Raw genomic sequence first — 21,931 nt, 5'->3', positions numbered from 1 at the left:
CCACACCTAAAATGGCATTAACTCTTGGTCATTTTATTTCAATAGCTTCTTTTGGCTAACCATAACATCCTGGAATTTCCCTTCCACCTCCCTCTGCTGCCCCCCACCATTTCTCTTGGTTTACTTTCGATCCTCCTTGCTAAACCAAAGGCAAATAGGGTAGGAGAGTGAAGAAAGAAAGAACTATTCCAGTCTGCTCCTTCACCTCTCAGCTCTGGATATGGCTGTCTGCAAATATTCACAGCACCAGTGACCTCCATTCCCTCAAGCTAAGCTCCATCTTCCTGCCTCTGTACCCTCATCCAAACTAATATTCTCTTGGAATGACCCTTCTGCTCTGCTTCTATCTATTTCTATTTATCCTTCAAGGCCTTTTTAAGTCTCACTTCTGTGAAGAATGAAAATCTCTTTGTGTGCCCTATTCTCATTGTTTATAAGCTACATTCAAGCATTTGATTACATTTGAGGCAATATTTACACATTTTCTTAAATCCCAGTCTGGAGTGCAGTGGTGCAATCTCAGCTCACTGCAACCTCTGCCTCCTGGGTTCATGAGATTCTCCTGCCTCAGCCTCCCCAGTAGCTGGGATTACAGGTGCGTGCCACCACACCCAGCTAATTATTGTACTATTAGTAGAGACAGAGTTTCATCATGTTGGCCAGGCTGGTCTCAAACTCCTGACCTCAGGTGATCTGCCCACCTCGGCCTCCCAAAGTGCTGAGATTACAGGCGTAAGCCACTGCGCCCAGCCGCAAAAATTAATACTTGAGGAGTAGGATATGCACCTTTTGTATTCCCTTTAGTACATGGATAGTATGGGTGCCTGATATGTACTTATGAATTTTTACATTAAATCAAAAGAAATTGCTTTTAGAAGGAATGCTCAAAATGTAAAGTGATTAAATTCCAACCATATGCAACACTTCTAATTGCTGCAGTTTCCGCTTGTGTGATCATGAAATGATCTGGAGAAGCAACATGTGGGAATTTAAATCCATTCATTTATCAACAGCAAAACAGCTATTTCCAGCTTTTTTCTTTTTTTTTCTTTTCTTTTTTCTTTTTTTTTTTTTTTTGAGAGAGTCTTGCTCTGTTTGCCAGGCTAGAGTGCAGTGGTACAATCTCAGCTCACTGCAACCTCCGTCTCCCAGGCTCAAGCAATTCTCCTGCCTCAGCCTCCAGAGTAGCTGGGATTACAGGCGTGTGCCATCACGCCCAGCTAATTTTTTTTTTTTTTTTTTTTGGCTTAATTTTTAGTAGAGACGGGGGTTTCACCATGTTGGTGAGGCTGGTCTCGAACTCCTGACCTCAGGTAATCTGCCCGCCTTGGCCTCCCAAAGTGCTGGAATTACAGGTGTGAGCCACCGCACCTGGCCTGTTTCCAGCTTTTTAACAAGGACTGAATCAGGGCTTCCAGACTCATGATGCAAAGGTAGAAGGAGTTAATGGATCAAAATGAGAATTCATGGCTCTTGAACTGTTAACCTCTGATGTCTCTTACTTCATTCAAAGCATCAGCAGCTCCTGAAATCTAATTTTAGGTTCTACAAGGTGCATCAAATAAAGAAAGTGTAATAAGCATATTTAAGATAATCAAAACTCATTTAAAACTGATGGCTCCCTAGACCAGTGATTCATCAGACGTAGTCTGGGGACTCCAGGGGGCGCTAAGATCTTTTCAGGAGGACTGTGAGTTCAAAACTATTCTACAATAATATGAAGACATCATTTGTTTTTCTTGCTTTCATCCTTTCTTAAGAATATGGTAGAGCTTCCAGAGGCTACACGACCTAGTATGCTTTGTTCTGTCTGGCAACAAGTGCTTTTCGTATTCTTGTGTTTTTTAGAATTTTCTAAGGTGGTAGATTTAGAATATATATATGTACATTTTTGGAGATTAACTCAGTTTATTCTTAATACTTTGACTGCAGTATCTATCTTTCATTATACCTGCTATAATTTCTGTAACCTCATATTGTCCAATGTATTGTTGTTTCAAAATCCCAAATTTCCCTTGCATCTATTTGAAAACTCAACAACAAATAATATTCTGTGTTGTTTTGCAACATTTTAAATTTTTTCCAAAACTTCATAAAGTTAAAAAAAATCATCTAGGCCGGGCGCTGTGGCTCAAGCCTGTAATCCCAGCATCTTTAGGGGAGGCCGAGACGGCTGATCACTTATAGGTCAGGAGATCGAGACCATCCTGGCACACGGGGTGAAACCCCGCTCTCTACTAAAAAATACAAAAACTAGCCGGGCTGAGGTATGGCTTCTGTAGTCCCAGCTACTCCAGAGGCTGAGGCAGGAGAATGGCATAACCGGGAGGCGGAGCTTGCAGTGAGCTGAGATCCGCCACTGCACTCCAGCCGGGCGACAGAGCGCAGACTGCCTCAAAAAAAAAAAAAAAAAAAAAAAATCATCTAAAACTGTTATTGCTCTAAAGTTCAATATTCTAAAATAAAAAGAAAAGTTATTTATAGAATATTTTTCTTACCGTTAAGGATAGATCATTGGCTTGCTTTCTCAATTACCACATGTAGCACCTACATGTCAGATGCTGACGTACCTGAACCTGAAATATCAGAGTTCCCTGACTCATGGAAGGGTGGATCAACTTCAAAAAAAAACTGGAGGAAGAAACGAAAACACAATGAAAGATATCTTCCCCTCCCTTTATGGTTACTAATAATTCCCCTTATTGTGTCTTATGCAACAAAACAATTTCAAATTGTCATTTTGAGACTGATAAGAGTATAAAGGAAAATAAATATTTTTAATGTACAAAATATGAGCTTTTTAAAAGCTAAATATTTCTTCAGGTTTTCAAACTAGAAATGAAAAAGACACCAAAGCATCCTACAGGGTGAGTTATCATATTGCATTGGCTGGAAAAGTACATATACTAGCTGAATGACAAAGCCTTGCACAGCTGACGTTGCTCAATGCCTGCTGAAGGACAAGTTAGTAAAAGAAACCAGTACCACTTCCCCAAAACACGGTAACTCGTCAAATTTCGGATTTCACTATAAACATGAAGACTAATATATCATCTGCAGAATTGCACTTGTGCTTTAAAAACGGACACATCTACAGATATAACTGTATTTGTTATTTTTCTTATTTTTGTTCTTATTGGCCCCAATTAATGATTGAAGATATTTTATTACATAAATGCTTGGCAACAAACACACATGTGCTGAAATAGACAAAGTGTTGAATAACTGTTGGAATCTTATGGTTTATTCTGATACAACTGCGTTGAAATGTGAATGGACGGTGCAAAAGCAATTATCAGCAAAAGTCATGCCTTAGCATCAATGAAATCAGTGTACTAGGAGTTAACTGACTGTTTACTGCTATGGCCTGGCAAAAGCAAAAGAAAGTCAGCTTCACTCAAGAATATCCTGGGGCCAGGCATGGTGGCTCATGCCTGTAAACCCAACACTTTGGGAGGCCAAGGCTGGAGGACTGCTTGAGGCCAGGAGTTTGAGACCAACGTGGGCAACATGGCGAGACTCTGTCTCTACAAAAAAATTAAAAATTAACCGGGCTTGGTGGTGCACACCTGTAGTCCCGGCTACTCAGGAGACTGAGCTGATCGTGCTACTGCACTCCAGCCACTCCATGTCAAGAAAAACAACTGACAGTATTTGTTGCTAATGATAAAATTTGAGTTTTCAACCAAAAATTGGAATTTGGGGGAAATTTGTATCCAATATTATGAGTTTCCCAGTACTTAAGGATGAGATCGGCGGTGCTATTATTAAATAGGACTTAAAAATATTGTATACTGAAATGACTAAAAATTTGGAAGAATTGTGTGACTCAGTGAACCAGTATTTTCCAAATGACCAATGCAATGCCTGATGCTACAAAATCCACTCCGAGAACAAGATAGATCAGTGCATTTTAATGTAATACATTTTCACAGTTCACTGATCGGGTTTCAGATTCTACTTTGCAACCAGCCTTTAAGAAACTATGATTTGTCAAGTTTTGCTCTAATATCACACAATTATTTGAAAGAATACCCACAATTATTTGAAAAGGCTATCAAAATACGCCTCTCATTTTCCAACTACATATCTATGTGAAGCCAGATTTTCTTCATATTCTTTAACCAAAGTAATGTATTGGAACAAATTGAATGCAGAGGCAGATAGGAATATCCAGGTGTCTTCTATTAAGCCAGATATATATATGTGTGTGTGTGTGTGTGTGTGTGTGTGTGTGTGCCTGCGTGTGTGTGAGAGAGATAGGGTCTCTGTTGCCCAGGCTGGAGTGCAGTGGTGCAGTCATGGCTCACTGCAGCCTCAACCTCCCAGGCTCAAGCGATTCTCCCACTTTAGCCTCCTAAGTAGCAGCTGGGACTACAGCCTCATGCCACCATGCCCAGCTAATTTTTTAATTTTTTGTAGAGACTGGGTCTTGCCATGTTGCCCAGGCTGGTTTCCAACTTCTGAGCTCAAGTGATCCTCCCATTTCAGCTTCCCAAAGTGCTGGGATTACGGGAATGGGCCACTGTGCCCAGCCTAAGCCAGATATTAAAGAGATGTGCAAAGATTAAAACAATGCTGTTTTTCTCATTTGTTTTACAAAATGGTTATTTTCCAAAAACATATTATTTATGTTAATGTATGTTGGGCTTATTGTTATTTATAACCAAATATATATTTCTAATTTGTGTTTTAATTTTTAATATGGTAAATATTGCTAGGTAAATCCACAAATAAAAGCGTTTTGGGGTCATCAATAATTTTATGGCATGTAATGGGGTCTTGAAACCAAAGAGTTTGAGAAGCACTGCTGTAAACTGAGGGGAACCTAGGGTACGTTGAGAAGTGGGCTCAAGTAACTTGAGGTGTGTATCAGTTAGAGGAAAGAAGTGAGTCCACCTAATTCCAGAAAGAGACAAGAGAAAAAAGGCACAGGCCAAAGACCACATACCTACCACACCTTAATGTGTTTCTTGCTACAACTGGTGGGGACTAGAGCAGAGCTTTCAAGTTCTTTCTTGGAGGAGTCATTTACTGGACAGAGAGGTGGTGAGCATGAGATATCCTTTTCCAGAGATGTGAGGTTCAGAAATTCCAGATGGATGATATTTTTTTAGCCACTTAATATATTTAACCAAAAAATGCAAATTAAGTATATTTTGGGCCATTAGATTTTATCCTTTCATTCGATAGCAGAATAAAATTACCACAGAATCAAAGACTACATAAAGTTTTTAAACAGAAAAGAACTAGCCACCCAAAGAGCCAGAGAATCAGAGATAAAGGGATTAAGATCATTTACTTCTTTCCTCAAAATTTTTCTGATTTGATTATGTAACTCACATGACATTGGTTTTCTTTTTTGTTGTTGTTGTTTTTGAGATGGAGTCTCAGTCTATCACCCAGGCTGGAGTGCAGGGGCGCGATCTCAGCTCTCTGCAACCTCTGCCTCCTGGGTTCAAGGGATTGTCCTGCCTCAGCCTCCCAAGTGGCTGGGATTACAGGTGCACACCACTATGCCTGGCTACTTTTTGTATTTTTAGTAGAGGTGGGGTTTCACCAGGCTGGTCTTGAACTCCTGATCTCAGGTAATCCGCCCACCTAGGCCTCCCAAAGTGCTGGGATTACAGGCGTGAGTCACCCCACCCGGCCTTTTCTTGTTTTTGAGTCAGAGTGTCACTTTGTCACCCGGGCTGGAGTGCAGTGGTGCGATCTTGGCTCACTGCAACTTCCACCTCCCAGGTTCAAGCAATTCTCCCACCTCAGCCTCCCAAGTAGCTGGGACTACAGGTGTGCACCACAATGCCCGGCTAATTTTTGTATTTTTTGTAGAGACAGGGTTTTGCTATGTTGGCCAGGCTGGTCTTGAACTCCTGACCTCAAGTGATTTGACCATCTTGGCCTCCCGAAGTGCTGGGATTATAGGTGTGAGCCAGCACACCCGGCCAAAGCATTACTTTTAATTAAACTTTTCGACATAAGGCAAGGTAAAACTAGCAGACAATATTATTCTTTCAATTCTTCTGAATTGAAGCCATTTAGTTTTAGGGCAAAAGACCATGTTTTATGCTTTTGAAATATTTATACAGTAGATAATTAAATATTTTTGAAAATTAATTCATTTTTCAACAAATATTTACTGAGGGCCTACCATAAGCCAAGCACTGCGCTGGGCTCTCAGGATGCAGCAAGGGCCAGGATGGTAAGGTCCCTGCCTTCAAGGAGCTCCCAGGAACAACTAGCACGTGTGTAAAAGGAAGGAGGGACCAGCAGAAATTAGATGAAAGGGACACTTGGGAATCTTCCCAGAAATTTCTGTCGTAAAAGGAAGCACAGTGGTTTTCAAAGTCTTAGGCAGCAGCTGAAGACAATGTAGATTTCCCACAGATGACACACTTGTGATGATTAGCATTAGTGGGAGAAGATGGTAAAAGAGCTCTTATGGCTACTGTAGCCATGTCCCAGGTCATGTCGTGTGTGTGTGTGTGTGTGTGTGTGTGTGTGTGTGTGTGTATGCTTCCTGGTCCTATACTCATAGCCAAGGTTACAAAATAGGATGGTGCATTTGGAGAAAAAAAATTAATGAAACTTTCATTTTTATGTGTATTGCTACATTTCTACCAGGATGTGAAAGCATAAACTAAATTTATAATGACTATATTTCTATTGATTCCAAAGATAAATTCTTTCACTTGATGGAAAACTAAAACATTTATGAGTATTAAAATAAAAATTTGAATAGAATTATGGTTTGCTTTTATACTACATGCTTCCTAGTAATTTTCTGAGCAAGATGTTTTATAGATTTTTTTTTCTATGAAGATTTGGAGATAATGTTTCAACATTTTGCCTCTGTCCTTCAATAAAACTCCACAGTAAACCAACAGTATATAGGAGAATTACCAGCTGAATTTACATTTTAGCCAAGCCTTAGGCAGAAAAAAGAAAGACTGCAATTTTGATCAGGACCCCTGGATTCCAGGACTGCGTTTCCACAAATGGACTAGCATGCATAGATGGATGTAAACACAAAGAAAATGATAACAACATTTACCAAGCACATATGCTATGCCAGGCCCTGGGCTACGTATCTCTCAAAGATTATTCAGTTTACATTCCCACACCACGATGAGGTAGGTGATGAAGAATCCACGCCTGGGAAGAGTTAAGAAACCCACCAGTTAATAAGTAGCTGGGCTGAGCACAAGCCAGGCAGTCTGATAGCAGTTCCACAGCTACGGAAGAAATCTGAGCTCTTCAGAAGAAAAATGTTACCGAAAGAACAGCTTCTCAGCTCAAAAATTATTTTAAGTAAATCTGCTCTGTCTTATATTAATTCATATACATATGTTACAAAATGTCCATCCTTCCCAAGTGCCACAGTTCTGAAAACTAATCACTGGTACTTTATCTGTCATTTCTTATCTGAGATGATTTCCAAATAGAATTCACTGGTGTAGGCAGGTGTTGTTTTCTTCATGAGAGGAAGACACAAAGGTCATTGGAAACTGTGATCTGACCAAGATGATGAAGTGACAGCCCCCAAACCTTGAGTTGGCACAATTTGCCAAACCCCACCATATCTCGACTCCCAAAGATCTCATACAACTTCATCCAATGTTTATTCAAGGGCATTGTTTTTCATTAAAAAATAAACGACTTTCAGTATCATATAACTTAGGACCTGTAGTTTCACAGATACAGTTACCTCTAATTAGATAAGCCTTAGTGTTTTCCAGCATTCATTTGTTCTGTATTATGCAGACTTCTCCATTCATCACAGGAAGACCAACATGTTAGTTATCTACTTGTCTCTTTTCTAAAGACAGTTTTGTGCCCATACTGCAAGAGAGGACACAGTACCCATACCTACATTTCATCCATTCAGATGTGAACGTAGGGTTCCCTTGAGCCTCATTTATTAAGGTTGAACAGAGTAAGCCTGCACCTGTCCACTAGAGGTCAAGATCAGCAAATTGAGACTGTAATCACAATCCACTTGAAAACATCACACCACACTTTGGAGTATTTCTCCATTTCCAAAGCAGCACTTTTTCATGGTTTTACTGAAGTTCTAAATGGTTTTAAGATGCTAGTATAAAAGCAATCACTTTTTATTTTTGTATTTATAATACACACACCCCTTTGTGTTGGAATTCACAAAAAAATTACCCAAAGAAATTTGAAAAAGAATATGTATAAATAAAAAATCTCTTAATGTATAAAGGAGAAAAATATTTGAGTGTGAAAACAAGATTGAGGAAACAGGTGAAGAAGGAAAAACAGATTTGTCCATTTAATTTTATCACTCATCGGGCCCTGTATTCTGGATACTCAGGTAGAGAACACAATCTAGATTTTTTTTTTTTCCATATGAAATCTCCTCCTAAACACTTTCTTTTCTTTTTCTTTCTTTCTTTCTTTTTTTTTTTTTTTGAGACAGGGTCTCACTCATCTCATCCAGGCTGGAGTGCAGTGGCGCAATCTCGGCTGACAGCAGCCTCTGCCTCCCAGGTTCAAGCAATTCTCCTCCCTCAGACCCCCGAGTAGCTGGGATTACGGGCGCCCACCACCACGTCCAGCTAATTTTTGTATTTTTAGTAGAGACGGGGTTTTACCATGTTGGCCAAGCTGGTCTTGAACTCCTGACCTCAGGTGATCCACCTGCCTTGGCCTCCCAAAGTCCTGGGATTACAGGCGTGAGGCACTGTGCCCGGCCTACTCCTAAACACTTTCTAAAGTTTCAGATGTGGCAAATTTCCAATTTTCTAACTTTAGTGAAAAATACCACTCTGCACTCTTTTAAATATCTAATTATACTTATAGCAGCTACAAAAGTGTATTTTATCTTAAAATGCAGACTTTTCAGGAGGAACTATTTGAGAATTACCTGTTTTTGCTAGACAGCCGTGGCACATTTTAAAAAGCACTTATAAAGATATCTGATCTTATTACCTTTGGAAAGTATTTTGATTACAAACACACACACACACACACACACACACACACGGTTTTAGTTATGTCTGAGACAGACTATCAAGGAAATGGTAAATGATATAATGTTGATAAATGATGGAAAGCTCGGCGATCCAATTCCTATTACACTTCTACTTTTTCTGGAAAAAGGCAGAAAAGCTGGCAAGAAGGAATCAATGGTCTGAATGGGTGAGGGGATTCTAGAAAAAAAACATAGTTACTATAAATGTTACAATGTCCTGGCCTGGATTAATTTCTTCTAGAGAACTAACAGTCTCCAGATTAAGTCTCTGCTGGTTGTCATCAGAGGTGCTGAGGCAAATGAAAGGCAGGCTAGAAGACCAGAGAGAGGCGATTCTCATCTTTAAACAAGGGGAGTCAGGTGGTCCCACAACCTGCAGACTGATGAACTTGACATCATCCTGGACAGCATTCTGGGATGGATGATTAAAGGTAGGGCCTGTGAGTATTTAGGGGAAAAAGTGTCATCTCCAAGAACCAGCATGAGTTTACCAAGAATAATTCATGTCAGATTAATCTTATTTTTCATAGAATAAGTGGGAGATTGTGGAAATATGTGAAGCAATCTAGATTTTAGAAGGACAAGCAATAAGGGTTTCATGACTTTTTTGTGGGTAGACAGGAGAAATAAATACAAATGAATTAATTATTTGTTCATTTAACAAATATTGGGTTGGTGCAAAATTGTGGTTTTTGACATTAGAATGGCGAAAACTGCAACGTTGCACCAACCTAATAAATACCTGCTCTGTATTAAGCACTATACTAGGCATTGAGGATCGAAAACAGCAAATGATAGATATGGTCTCTGTTCTCAGTTTCTCAAGAGGGACAGTCAAGACCCAAAAGCCCAAATAAATAACATATGCGCAAGTTTTTTGTAATACAGACGATAAAGAAAACAGAGGCAGGGCAGAGATAAGAGAATGCGGGGGAGGGGGGGCAATCTCCTTTAAATAGCATGAGCAGGTCTCTCTGAGGAGGAGGCACTTAAGCTCAGGTGTAAAGAATGAAAGGAATCTACCTTGCTATAAGGAACAGTGGGAAGAGGACAGTTTCAGGAGGGGTAGCGTGTGCAAAAGCCCAGAGGTGGGAAAGATATTGCAATAAGGGAGCTTTGAAAGACGGCCAGCGTGTCAGGAGAGTGGCGAGTAAGGGGGATAGTTGTACTAGATTAAAGTTGGAGAAATCGGCAGGGGCACTCCCCAAATAAACTGGAGAAGATGAATGAAGGAGATTCTAGTGGCCAGTTCTTTCAACTCTTTTACCAATGGTTTAGAATCCATTTTTATCAGTTATGTATAGCCGATTGTTTTGGAATACAATAAAAGAGAACAAAGCATTGAAAGAAATGTTAATTTGGTTGACAAAATTAGAATCCAAAGAGCAAAGTATAATCGATCAGCGCTTAGGCTCTGGTCTCAGACCAGTGTTTGAAATCTAGCTCCAATATTCTCTCTATGGCCTTGGACAAGTTATCTAATCCCTCTAAGCCAGGTATCCAAGACAATATAAAGGCTGGCACAGTGGCTCACACCTGTAATCCCAGCACTTTGGGAGGCCAAGATGGGCGGATCACCTGAGGTCAGGAGTTCGAGACCAGCCTGGCCAACATAGTGAAACCCCATTTCTATTAAAAATACGAAAATTAGCCGGGCATGGTGGTGCGTGCCTGTAATCCCAATTACTAGGGAGGCTGAGGTGGAAGAATCTCTTGAACCTGGGAGGCAGAGGTTGCAAGTGAGCCAAGATCACACCACTGGACTCCAGACTGGACGACAGAGCAAGACTCCATCTCAAAAAATAAAAATAAACATAAAAATAAAAAATAAAAAAGTACAGGATGAGACCCAGGCAGCTCAGTTAAATCTTCTATATTACACAATAATCTGCCTGTTGCATCAAGTTACATGTGGCTCGTTTGGTGATCGGGAAACTACTGTGGCAGCTTTCCCCCAGGATTATTGTAAGTACATTGCCCAGCCTCTGACAGAATTGTTTATAGACCAAATGTAGGCCCTTATATTTATTTTGCTTATATCACCAATAAACTATACGGCCTCTCAAATTATCGGTTTGAAGGATTGAGAAACTTAGCATAGCTAAATTCTAGAAATTAATTTTAGCCTTTCAGTTCTGTTCTCATCATTGGGAAAGAAATTGCTAAAAGTTAACACAATATTTTAAAGACACAATTTGTAAATTTATATCATTCAGTGTTGGAATTACTATACCCAAATATTTCTCTATTCCTTTAGTGCCATTAAAATTTAATGCTGTTGCAATTACACCCAAGGATACTTAAAAATACTTTTTAAATTAGGTGCAAAGCTTTAAAGTATTCAAGTTCGGCCTGGCACGGTGGCTCACGCCTGTAATCCCAGCACACTGGGAGGCCAAGGTGGGCAGATCACGAGGTAAGGAGATAGAGACCATCCTGGCTAACACGGTGAAACCCCGTCTCTACTAAAAATACAAAACATTAGCCGGGCGTGGTGGCGGGCGCCTGTAGTCCCAGTTACTCGGGAGGCTGAGGCAGGAGAATGGCATGAACCCGGGAGGCGGAGCTTGCAGTGAGCCTAGATAGCACCATTGCACTCCAGCCTGGGCGACAGAGCAAGACTCCCTCTCAAAAAAAAACAAAAACAACACAACAACAACAACAAAAAATTAAGTATTCAAGTTCAATTTTAAAAAATGACTTAAAGGGTTAAGAAAAGCACAATAAATTTAAAATAATTCACCCTTTGTAAATTAAAGGAAATAAAATGTTAGGTAGGATTAAGGGCATGATTATTTATATATTAAAGACAGGTAAGAAGAAATTAAACCATTCAGTGTAATGATAGATTTACATTAGGTAAAAGACAAAAACAACCCTAAAATCTTGGGTTGCTAGCTGGGAAGGAATATTCAGTAAAAATACCCAGAAAAAGAAATGTCAGCCAGTAATGCTATATATTTCTAAATATACTACTACTAAGCAACAAAAGTTCAAAAAAGGCCGGGTGCAGTGGCTCACGCCTGTAATCCTAGCACTTTGGGAGGCCGAGGTGGGTGGATTGCCTGAGCTCAGGAGTTTGAGACCAGCCTGGCTAACATGGTGAAACCCCATCTCTACTAAAATGCAAAAAATTAGCCGGGCATGGTGGTGCGCGCCTGTAGTCCCAGCTACCTGTAGGCTGAGGCATGAGAATTGCTTGAACCTGGTAAGCAAAGGTTGCAGTGAGCCGAGATCATGCCACTGCGCTCCAGTGTGGGCGACAGAGGGAGACTCTGTCTCCAAAAAAATAAAAATAAAAATAAATTTAAAAAATTCAAAGCAGTTTTCATACTTAGTATAATTGAGAAATGAGAAAAACTACATCAATTATAATAGTGTTTTGGGGATTAAATTCAGTAACTCCCTCTTAAGATTTAAGGTTGTGCCACCTTTTCTTAGCATTTTTGTCAAGTAAAAGTTTTTTCGATGTTGCTTTAACTTTTTTTCATGTTCTTATTTTCTCTACTTAAGCAGAGTTAGCAGTGATAGTTTTCCTTATTTAATCACATCTTATATGTTTTGCATTAAAATATGCCTTTTAAAATGTTATCCATAATTAAAATGTTATCCATAGAAAAGTTATCCTATTTTCTCTAACGTAAGCATAGTTAGTAGTGTTTTCCTTATTTGATCGAATACTTTTTGCATTAAAATGTCTTTTAAAATGTTATCCATAATTGGATATCCATAATATCCAATATACATCTTACTTTACTGTAAACTTATGATTTACTTTACTGTTGGCTTATGATTTGCTTAAATTTGGAGAAACTATGACTTATTTAACTAGAAGTCTCCTAGGCACGCATACTGCTTGCTTTTCCTTACTAAAAATTATGCTGATTTTTCTTCTGCATGTGCTCCTGTTTGATTCCAGTGCTAGCGACCTGATCTAGGCAAATTTCACAGGACTTCCTAACTCCAATCCCTCTTGGTTATAGGCTGTCTTACAGCTGCTGCCATAATTTCTAATTCTTCCTTGCTGCAGAGCCTAGATAATTTCAGACTGTTCAGTCCAGCGTATGCTACAAGCACCTGATTCCTCCACCTCAATCCTGCCCCTCTTCTCTTGCTACCTGCCTCTCTTACTTCTGCACCTGGCCTCTCCATCATCTTCTGCTAAATGAAATTCTCATTCTTGTAATAAAAGAAACCCAATACCTTTCCAATCATCCCTACTCCACTTGGGTCACTTTTCTGTTTTTCCTTATCACCAGTGAAACCAGTTTTTACTTAATTACTTTATTTCCATATATTCTCATAACCATACATTTATATATTTGCCTACCTCCCCACCAGTTTATAAACTTAGTAAAGTAAGGGTCTTAATCTTCTACTGAAATCCTATTTCAAAAAAATCCTTCAGTAACTGACTCAAGATGTACAACTTTATCTTTTATGTGATTTTTTTAAACTGTTAAAAATACATGAAAAAAAAAAAAAAAGAAACGGAATGTACCAAATATTAATAGCAGTTACCTCTGGAAAATTTCAAAATGGGAGTTGGAAGGGGCAGGAGTAGGGTTGGTCGTAGTAATGTACCTCAATACATACCCGTTACCTAAAATGGTGACTGGCACATGGTCTTCAATTAATATTTGTGGAATGAATGGTCAGAGTCTAAATGTTCAGTTAACAGTATGAATGTTTTTTGGTAAGTTCTTTTATAATCTTTAGTACTTCTTAAATATTCCATAACGAACTTGGATTTATCATATAAAAACTCACACTAAAAAAGATACACAAGCAAATCTGACATGGAAAGCATGACAACCAAATTTGACACGGATAAAGTTTTAAGATTCAGCGCAAGGTTTGATCCCAGTATCTTAAAACTTTTTGGAAGACAAGTCCTCTATTGAAAGCAGACGGCTTTTAAAAGCATCTAATGATACAGAATCTTGAATTGACAAACTAAATGTTGTCATAATTATTTCCTCCAAAGAAATTCTTAATCTCATGCAAAATGCCTAGCTGTTGCATCCTGTTCTGTGGCTTCAAATACTATCAATATAGTGATTCCCCATTTCATTTTTAATATTTTTTTAGAGACAGGAGCTGGCTCTGTCTCAAGTGATCCTCCTGCCTCAGCCTCTCAAGCAGCTGAGACTACAGGCGCATGGCAACCCACCCAGCTAATTTTTATTTTGTAGAGATGGGGTCTTGCTACATTGCCCAGGCTGGTCTCAAAATCTGGGGCTCAAGTGATTCTTCTGCCTTGGCCTCCCAAAAGTGCTGAGGTTACAGGTGTCAGCCACCATGCCTGGCCTAGTGATTCCACATTTTAATTTTCTCCCCTAAACTCTACACTCATATGTCCAACTGCCTACTACACAATGTCTCTGTTAGAATTATTAATAGGAATCTCAAAACTCAATTATGTTCAAGGCAGGATTTGATTTATACCCTCCAATTTGCTCCTCCATTGGTTTTCTTAAATCGCAGTTAATGGCAGCACCACCCCTCTAACACCAAACATTGGAGTCATCTTTTGATCTTTTTCTTCTTCTTCACATCTAATCCATCACCAAGTCTTATCAGCTCTACCACTAAAACATACCCCAATTCTGACTTCTCCCCATGACTATCACCCCGGTCCAAGGTCCCACCATCTCTCACCTGGATGACTATAAAAGTCTTCCTTACCTTGTTCCTCTAGTCTTTTCTCCACTGACTAGTGAAATTTACAACACACCACACATCCCCTTTGCTTAAAACTCTCCAGTGGCTTCTCATCACACTCAAAACAACATCCTAAATCCCTCACTGTAGGTGCATAGCCCTAAATGGTCAGGCTCTTGCCAATCTCTAGAACTTCATCACCTACTATTCTCCTCCACTCAATGGACTTACCTTACCGGCATTCTTTTTTTTTTTTTTTTTTTTTTGAGACGGAGTCTGGCTCTGTCACCCGGGCTGGAGTGCAGTGGCCGGATCTCAGCTCACTGCAAGCTCCGCCTCCCGGGTTTACGCCATTCTCCTGCCTCAGCACCGGCATTCTTTATTTCTCAGCAAATAATTCCATTTGTGCTTTCGGGACTAGTTTTATTGTTCTCTTCATCTCAAACGTTTGTTCTCTGATCTTGGTCTAATTTTCTTATCATTCAAGCTTACGAACCTATAAAATTGTGCCCCAGTCCCTCCACCACCATATTCTGCCTCATTTTACTCATAGCTTCGGAAATTACCATTTCATTGCTGTCTTATCTACTATAATTCAATAAACTCCAGAAGGCAGTAAAGCTTTGTCTTGTACCCCAATGTACATCCAATACTTAAAATAGTGAGTGGCACATGGGTCTTCAATAAATATTTGTTGACTGCATGGCTGAAGAGAGTCTTAATGTTCAATCAAGCATCCAGGGCATGAAAACAAAACAATTGCTCCAACTCATCCACACTTTGCAATAGCAACCTCTCCTCTCATCCCCAACAAATAACCAGCTACTTCCCACAAAATTTCCATCCCAAACCTCTTTAGAATATACTATTTTAAAAGTCTATGTTCTGGATCAGCTGTTGCAAAATTATACAACAAAACCAGAGCCTCAAATATATGTAGCTTTTATGCACATGGGCCAAGCAGCATTGCCCTCTTTGGAACTTTCTTACCCTCAAGTCAGCCCTTGGTATACATTTCTATCTAATTTCATCTAAGTAAAACTGTATGTGCTGGGGTACAGGTAAGCAAACAAATCAGTGCTATTTGCTTTATGTTAACACTGTCAAAGGCGGACCTGGTTCTGTATCCTTCTTAGGAGGGTCCTATGGCCAGGCGCGGTGGCTCACACCTGTAATCCCAGCACTTTGGGAGGCTGAGGTGGGCAGATCCCCTGAGGTCAGGAGTTCAAGACCAGTCTGGTCAACATGGTGAAACCCCGTCACTACTAAAAATACAAAAATTAGCCGGCCGTGGTGGTGGGCACCTGTAATCCCAGCTGCTCAGGAGGCTGAGGCAGGAGAATCACTTGAACCTAGAAGGCAGAGGTTGCAGTAAGCCAAGATCGGGCCACTGCACTCCAGCCTGGGTGACAAGAGTGAGACTCTTGTTACCAAAAAAAAAAAAAAAAAAGGGAGGGTCCTGATTCAATCACAGGCTCTTTGGCTTGACTAAAAAGCAGTATTTGCTATAAAAATAAGAGATCTAAGACCAGTCTCAATAAAACTTACCAAATTAATGCCGAGAGAAAAGAAAGATTTGAAATAAACATAAATAGCAACCAGATCAAAATGTGAAATTAAAAAAATCTTAAGCTTTGGATTTTGTCAAATGAAGCTTAAAATTCAAGTATCAGTTCTTATGGTTCCGGCCATTACAAATCTTATGTAAACATGAGAGCTAAAAACAGATTGGTGTGTGGAGAATGATTATAATGATTATTTGGGCCCAAGTTTTGTCTAAGAAACATAAATTTAATGATAGTTCTTAGTAACTATTTAATCCAAGCTGTTTTGCTTCCAATATTTTGTACTGTGTTTAGCCAGAAAAGAAAATACAGATGAACGCTTTCTCTTTGTAAGGTGACTGTATTATAAACAAGGCTACAGTAGCAAGACTAAACTTTTAGTGCAGATAATAAAATCTGAATAGTACAAGAATACTCTTCAGGTAGTATCTATAGGATAAGATCTCTAAATGTTTTTGTATCAGGTGGCAATGCCATCTAAAGTAATATTAACAACACAAATGTATATATGTGCATACATACACACTTACACATATAGGCGAAGGGAGAGGGGTGTGTGTGTGTGTGTGTGTGGAAGAGAATGAAGAGAATGAATAAGAATGGGTACAAATCAAAGCAACCTTTTCTTGGGTTAATTATTTCAACTATAAAGATGTATCTCAACTTCTAAAGAAATTCCTGGTTTGTATTTAAATGCACTTTAAAAAGACCATAACACACTCAAATTTAGTTGACAGGCTACAATGGGATTCAGAAAAGGACACAGTGAATATAGACTTAGGTGCAAGTTCATGCTGGTGATTTTTGTTTTTGAAAATGTAAGCCACTAATATTTTAAGGAAAAAAATTTAAACCAAAAATTGCATATTATTATACACAAACTGAAACATAAGTGACTTTTAGCACAGTGTATACATGCTTACATAAACTCAAACACATTTAAAACAATTTCCATTTAACATATGAAAGTTTTGAAATACATAAAAGCATTAATACTTTCTATAAAACTACAGTTAGAACATCAATTTGCTACAAGCATATAAAAACATCAAGTGCTTTCTTGGAGTTTCAAGTTTCCTCTCTACAACACAATCTTGCTCACATATATAGTCCTTTTCCAATAATCAGTATGAACTTTTTGTTTCTCAAGAGGTTTATTTTCCAGGTACATTATAAGCTCAAGAAAACAGACCCAACAATTATGCGATATAATTATGTCATAACAACTTAATTGCACATAATGCTTTAAAGTAGGTTTGGATGAAGTTCTCAAACACTTTGGTATATGATCTTCAGGGACTTTAATTAGAAACAACAGAAATTCTAAGTCCCTTCAATCCCCATTTTGCTTTAAAATGGACAAGTCTTTGGTTAAAGTTCTACATTTTGGGCATTTATTCTTAATTAAGATGGTCCCCAAACCAATAAATGGTACTGATGTATTACAAATTCACAAGACTTCATTTAACCTGCTTCTGATGCAGTGGGAGGTTACAGATACTCATTTACTATAATATGTCATTGGATAGTTTCAATCTTTCACTTATAAGCAGAGAAATCAAAAGATTTATTACTTCTCTGTCAGTTTTCTGTTATAACCTAAACTGTACAGTAATTTGCAGTAACTATACTGCTCCACAGTATATATAATTATGACTGATAAGATGTAGAGCATTAAATTTAGAGTTAGCTTATTTTGATAAGTCAATATTAGACTGTACAGTAAGTCTGCATTAACTATGAAAAGGTTGTTAGTTAATGCTTATTTAAAAACCCCAAACCATTCCATTTACAAGAGAAATTGTTGCAAATGTATAAAACAGCAGATATACAAGGAGAACACCAAACATACTTTATTAGCACAAAAAAAGCAGCCATAACAAGGCACAGCAAGCAGAAACATACATTAGCAGTCAAAGGGTTAGTGTTGCATACAAATATAGCTCTTCTTTTTTGTAGCCTTGGCAATAGCCATAGGGATGTAAAATAACATTCTGTAGCAGCAGGTAAGGAAACTATGGAGCACTCACCAGTGGTACAGAGCACATTAACAAAAAGACACAAGAATGGATTCGGCTACTGTAGTGCAAAATGTCTAGGACAGAACTGTAAATTCAGTTCAGTTACTAAGAAGCAAACACTAGAACTTGATATAACTTCCAAAAGAGCTCACTCAAGTAGTAGTACATATTATTCTAAGTGACAAAAAGGTGCTAAGTAAAGTTATTTACAGATATAATGGTTGTACAGTACCTTTTAAATCTGCAATTTAGGTTTCAGATTTTCCATTAAGAATTAACTGCACTGAAATTCTATAAATTATACTTAAGCAATTCAGCTATGAGAGTTTACAAAAAAGAGACAAATTCTGCCATCCAAATTATTAATTACAGTTCAACAATATCTCAACATCAGCAACCACTGTAGTTACTATTATCTGACTTGTTTGGGCATCTTCTAGTGTCATGTACTTCATGGTTCACAAAATCATCCTGGGCATAGGAACAGATCCAACTTTTAGGAAACAACAATTAGACTGCACATCAACTTAAAAAAAAAAAATCACACGCAAGACTACATTGCAGCAGCTATTCCAAACGCCTGTTTTAAGTTAAAGCACTCATTTAAAAAATTAATACCTAGGGCCTTTCAATAAAATTCTACTACTAGCTTTGTAAGTCTGAAATTTTAAGAATGACTATTTAGAAAATCTGGTTTACTTAACAGTACCTTTTGCAGAAGAGAAAAGGCATCTGATTATAAACTACATCAACACGTAAGTGAACTGCACTATGCCCTTGTGGCCAGAAAATTGCATTTTTTTCTAAAAGGAAGGCAGTCTTTTATTCTTTTTGGACTTCCAAAGCTTGATTTATAGTAACTACAAACATCACTATTTTTGGAAGGTTATAGAAAAACTCTTAGAAAAAATAATTTCAAACATTAGTCACACTGTTGAAATACTCATCCAATATTAATAATTTGTTCTTCAGTAAGAAATAGAATTCTTCATAACAAATGCCCCAGAGTTGCCTCACTCAAATACTACAGCCATTAAAAACCAAACTGTTAGCGAAATCGGCAAAATGTTTTTGTAGTCTTACTTAACACCTGTAGCTCTATCCTCTGGTGTTCCAATAGGCACCATATTTATCTGAATAAGTAACAGCAGGTCGCATCTGACAGATACTAACACTAAGCTTATATACTGTATGAAAAAGCCTAACACTGCTACGTGTGCTTGCTATAGGTGTACTGTCTGATGCACATGAAAGCGGACCTAGTTAACACCCTTTGGGGACCGGAAAGTTTACTTTGCCTTGACTGGTTCTCGTTCTAACCAGCGAACTCTAACTTTTTGTTTATAATGATACTCTTTTAAAAAATCCTGTAACATTGAGGGTAGAGGGAGCCCATCAATTCCATCATACGTAGTGCACCTGCAGATTACCGCGCGACAGATATACTGCAGGCTAAAAGGAAAAGTCCTATTTAGTGATATAGTAAGCAATGGTTCAAAAAACATGCACGAACTGGGATCTTTATAATGTTCTAAAAGTCCTGTTACAGTGGAGGAGTGAAATACACAGGGGTCATGGGCATCGAAACTAAAGTTGTGATTCCACTGCTCAATTCGGGCATGCAGGGATCTGTTGTAGCGGCGGAAGCTCACAGAGAAGAGGTAGTCCTCTTGCGCAGAGTCCCTGAGCAAAAACGTGCCTTCAGGTTTCCCTTCGAGAAGGGCTTCTGCTTCATAACGGTCCATCACTCCCCAGTAACAGGGATTCCCTGTAATTTGAAGCAAATCAGGCACGAGGCAGTGTATGTAATCAATCTGTGTGTGGACTTTCCAAGCTCCCTGTCTGCTAACATGGGTATGGCTGTCTCCAGATATCTGGCGCTGCTTCTGCCTCCGTGACTGCAAACACAGGGTGGTTGTATCCTCTTCCGAGTCACAATTAGCTTGTGGAATTGCAGAACTGTCCCCACTTATTTCAGTCATTCCAGGAGCTAACTTTGGTCCCAGTTTATATAATGGATTAACCTGTGCAGTAGCTTCAAATGTATGTATTTGTGCATTGGGAGGGGGATCAACCCCTTCTTCAATACTAAGCCGCCTTCTCTCTCTAAGCCTATCTTCTTCATCTTCTGTAGAAACCAAAGATGGATCAAATGTATCAAAAAATGTTGAATGTGGGCTCACAGGAGCTGTATGCTGTTTAATCAAATGCCATTTTTGGGCTAAATCTGAGCCAGCAGGAAATGGGCATTTCTCAAGCATTAATTCAGACAGATGGATTTTTCTTTTATTGGAAAAGAGAGGCTTTGACTGCTTGCTGTAAGTTCTCATGGGAAAACACAAGCCCACAGTATCCTGCAACCTCTGTCTCAGAGAGCGACTTCCTACAGTTCTGCTGGAAACACTGTCCATGTCGTGTACAGAACTTACGCCGTAGCGCCTCTCTCTCCTTTGAAGTCCACTTCGAGTTCTACCAAACTTCTTATCAGCATCCAATGAACTCTGGGTCTTTGTAGAACAGGAATGTTTTTTCTTCCCACCCCATGGAGCATGTCGAGAGTAGGAATCTCTTCGTGCAAGTCTTGTTCCTGGGGTAACACAAGAATCATTATCCTTTTCGATGCTTATTTCAACAATTTGAGGGATTTCTGTGGCACAATTTTGATTTCTCCTTGAAGAATTCTTTGAAGGGCTTAATCCCAGTTGTAAGGCAACATTTTCTCTTAAGGGACTGCTTTGTTGCTGAGGAGTTGAGTCTCCTATGCTGATGTTTTTCTCTCTGACAGACAAACATCTGTTGGAGTTCATGTCCACATTTTCACTACGGCTTCCTCCCTCATGACCGAAGAGATTCTGACACCTGTATTTGAAGTTATTCCACATTTTCCCCACTTTATCCATTGATTATAAAATCTAAAGACAAAACAGGAAAAAGAGAAAAATAAATTAATCAGAGTAGCATGTGAAGGTAGCTAAGGCAGTGCCCACGTCCCTTTCCATTCGGAATTTCAGTGATACTGGCCAAGAGTTCATCTACGCTGCCCTGCTGAAGTGATGAGGCGTGTGTTCTGTTGGGCAGCAGGAAGGCCACCGGGCCTTTTAGGCACTGACCTTGTTCAAGCCAGTCCTTACTTCCCATTTCCTTTCAGGCAGAATATTCCGAACTCAGGTGAAAGGAAATAAACACTCTTAAACTCTGGTTTCTTTTTCCCGTGCTTCAACCTGTCTCCTTAACTTGAATATTACAAAGGCAAAATATGTTCCATATTGTTGAAACACATTTGTATTCAACTTTTCAAAAGTTATAACCAGGACCACATTTTGTAACACATTAAAATTAGTTCAAAAACCTTTCATTAGTAGCAATCTTCCCAATTTCACTTAACCAGTTCCTTGCAATTCTAAGGTTTACAGGTTCATCACTTGTGAAAAACCCGTATCTTCCCTCCCACCCTGTAATGCATCAAATTTATCCATGATTTTGAAGAAGCGGTTTGAGTAGAAAAGAAAGAAAAATAATGTAATATTTAGGAAAGGTGTCTTTTTTTTTTTTTTTTTGAGAAGTCGTCTTGCTCTGTTGTCCAGGCTGGAGTGCAATGGTGAGATCTCGGCTCACTGCAACCTCCATCTCCCAGATTCAAATGATTCTCCTGCCTCGGCCTCCCGAGTAGCTGGGATTACAGG

At 39.0% G+C, this 21,931-nt stretch overlaps 1 protein-coding gene across 6 annotated transcripts in view; it reads right to left on the bottom strand.

Annotated features, from left to right (window-relative positions):
* SOCS5 (suppressor of cytokine signaling 5) overlaps positions 1-21,931 on the bottom strand; it is a 162,859-nt gene that overhangs the window by 81,601 nt on the left and 59,327 nt on the right. For 5 of the 6 annotated variants that reach the window (XM_021925256.2, XM_021925254.2, XM_021925257.2 and 2 more), the window contains one exon: positions 16,433-21,160. The exons of the other annotated variant lie outside the window; for it this stretch is intronic. In XM_021925256.2, coding sequence (XP_021780948.1) covers positions 19,538-21,148 — 1,611 coding nt within the window. In that variant the 5' untranslated portion in view covers positions 21,149-21,160 and the 3' untranslated portion in view covers positions 16,433-19,537. Of the gene's footprint in view, positions 1-16,432; positions 21,161-21,931 lie in introns of those variants that run through there. 6 annotated transcript variants of the gene reach the window in all.

Source organism: Papio anubis, chromosome 14 (genome assembly GCF_008728515.1).
Source record: "Papio anubis isolate 15944 chromosome 14, Panubis1.0, whole genome shotgun sequence".
Classification (NCBI taxonomy): domain Eukaryota; kingdom Metazoa; phylum Chordata; class Mammalia; order Primates; family Cercopithecidae; genus Papio; species Papio anubis.
Note: the sequence above shows the minus strand (reverse complement) of the source record. Positions and strands in the feature narration are given on the sequence as shown.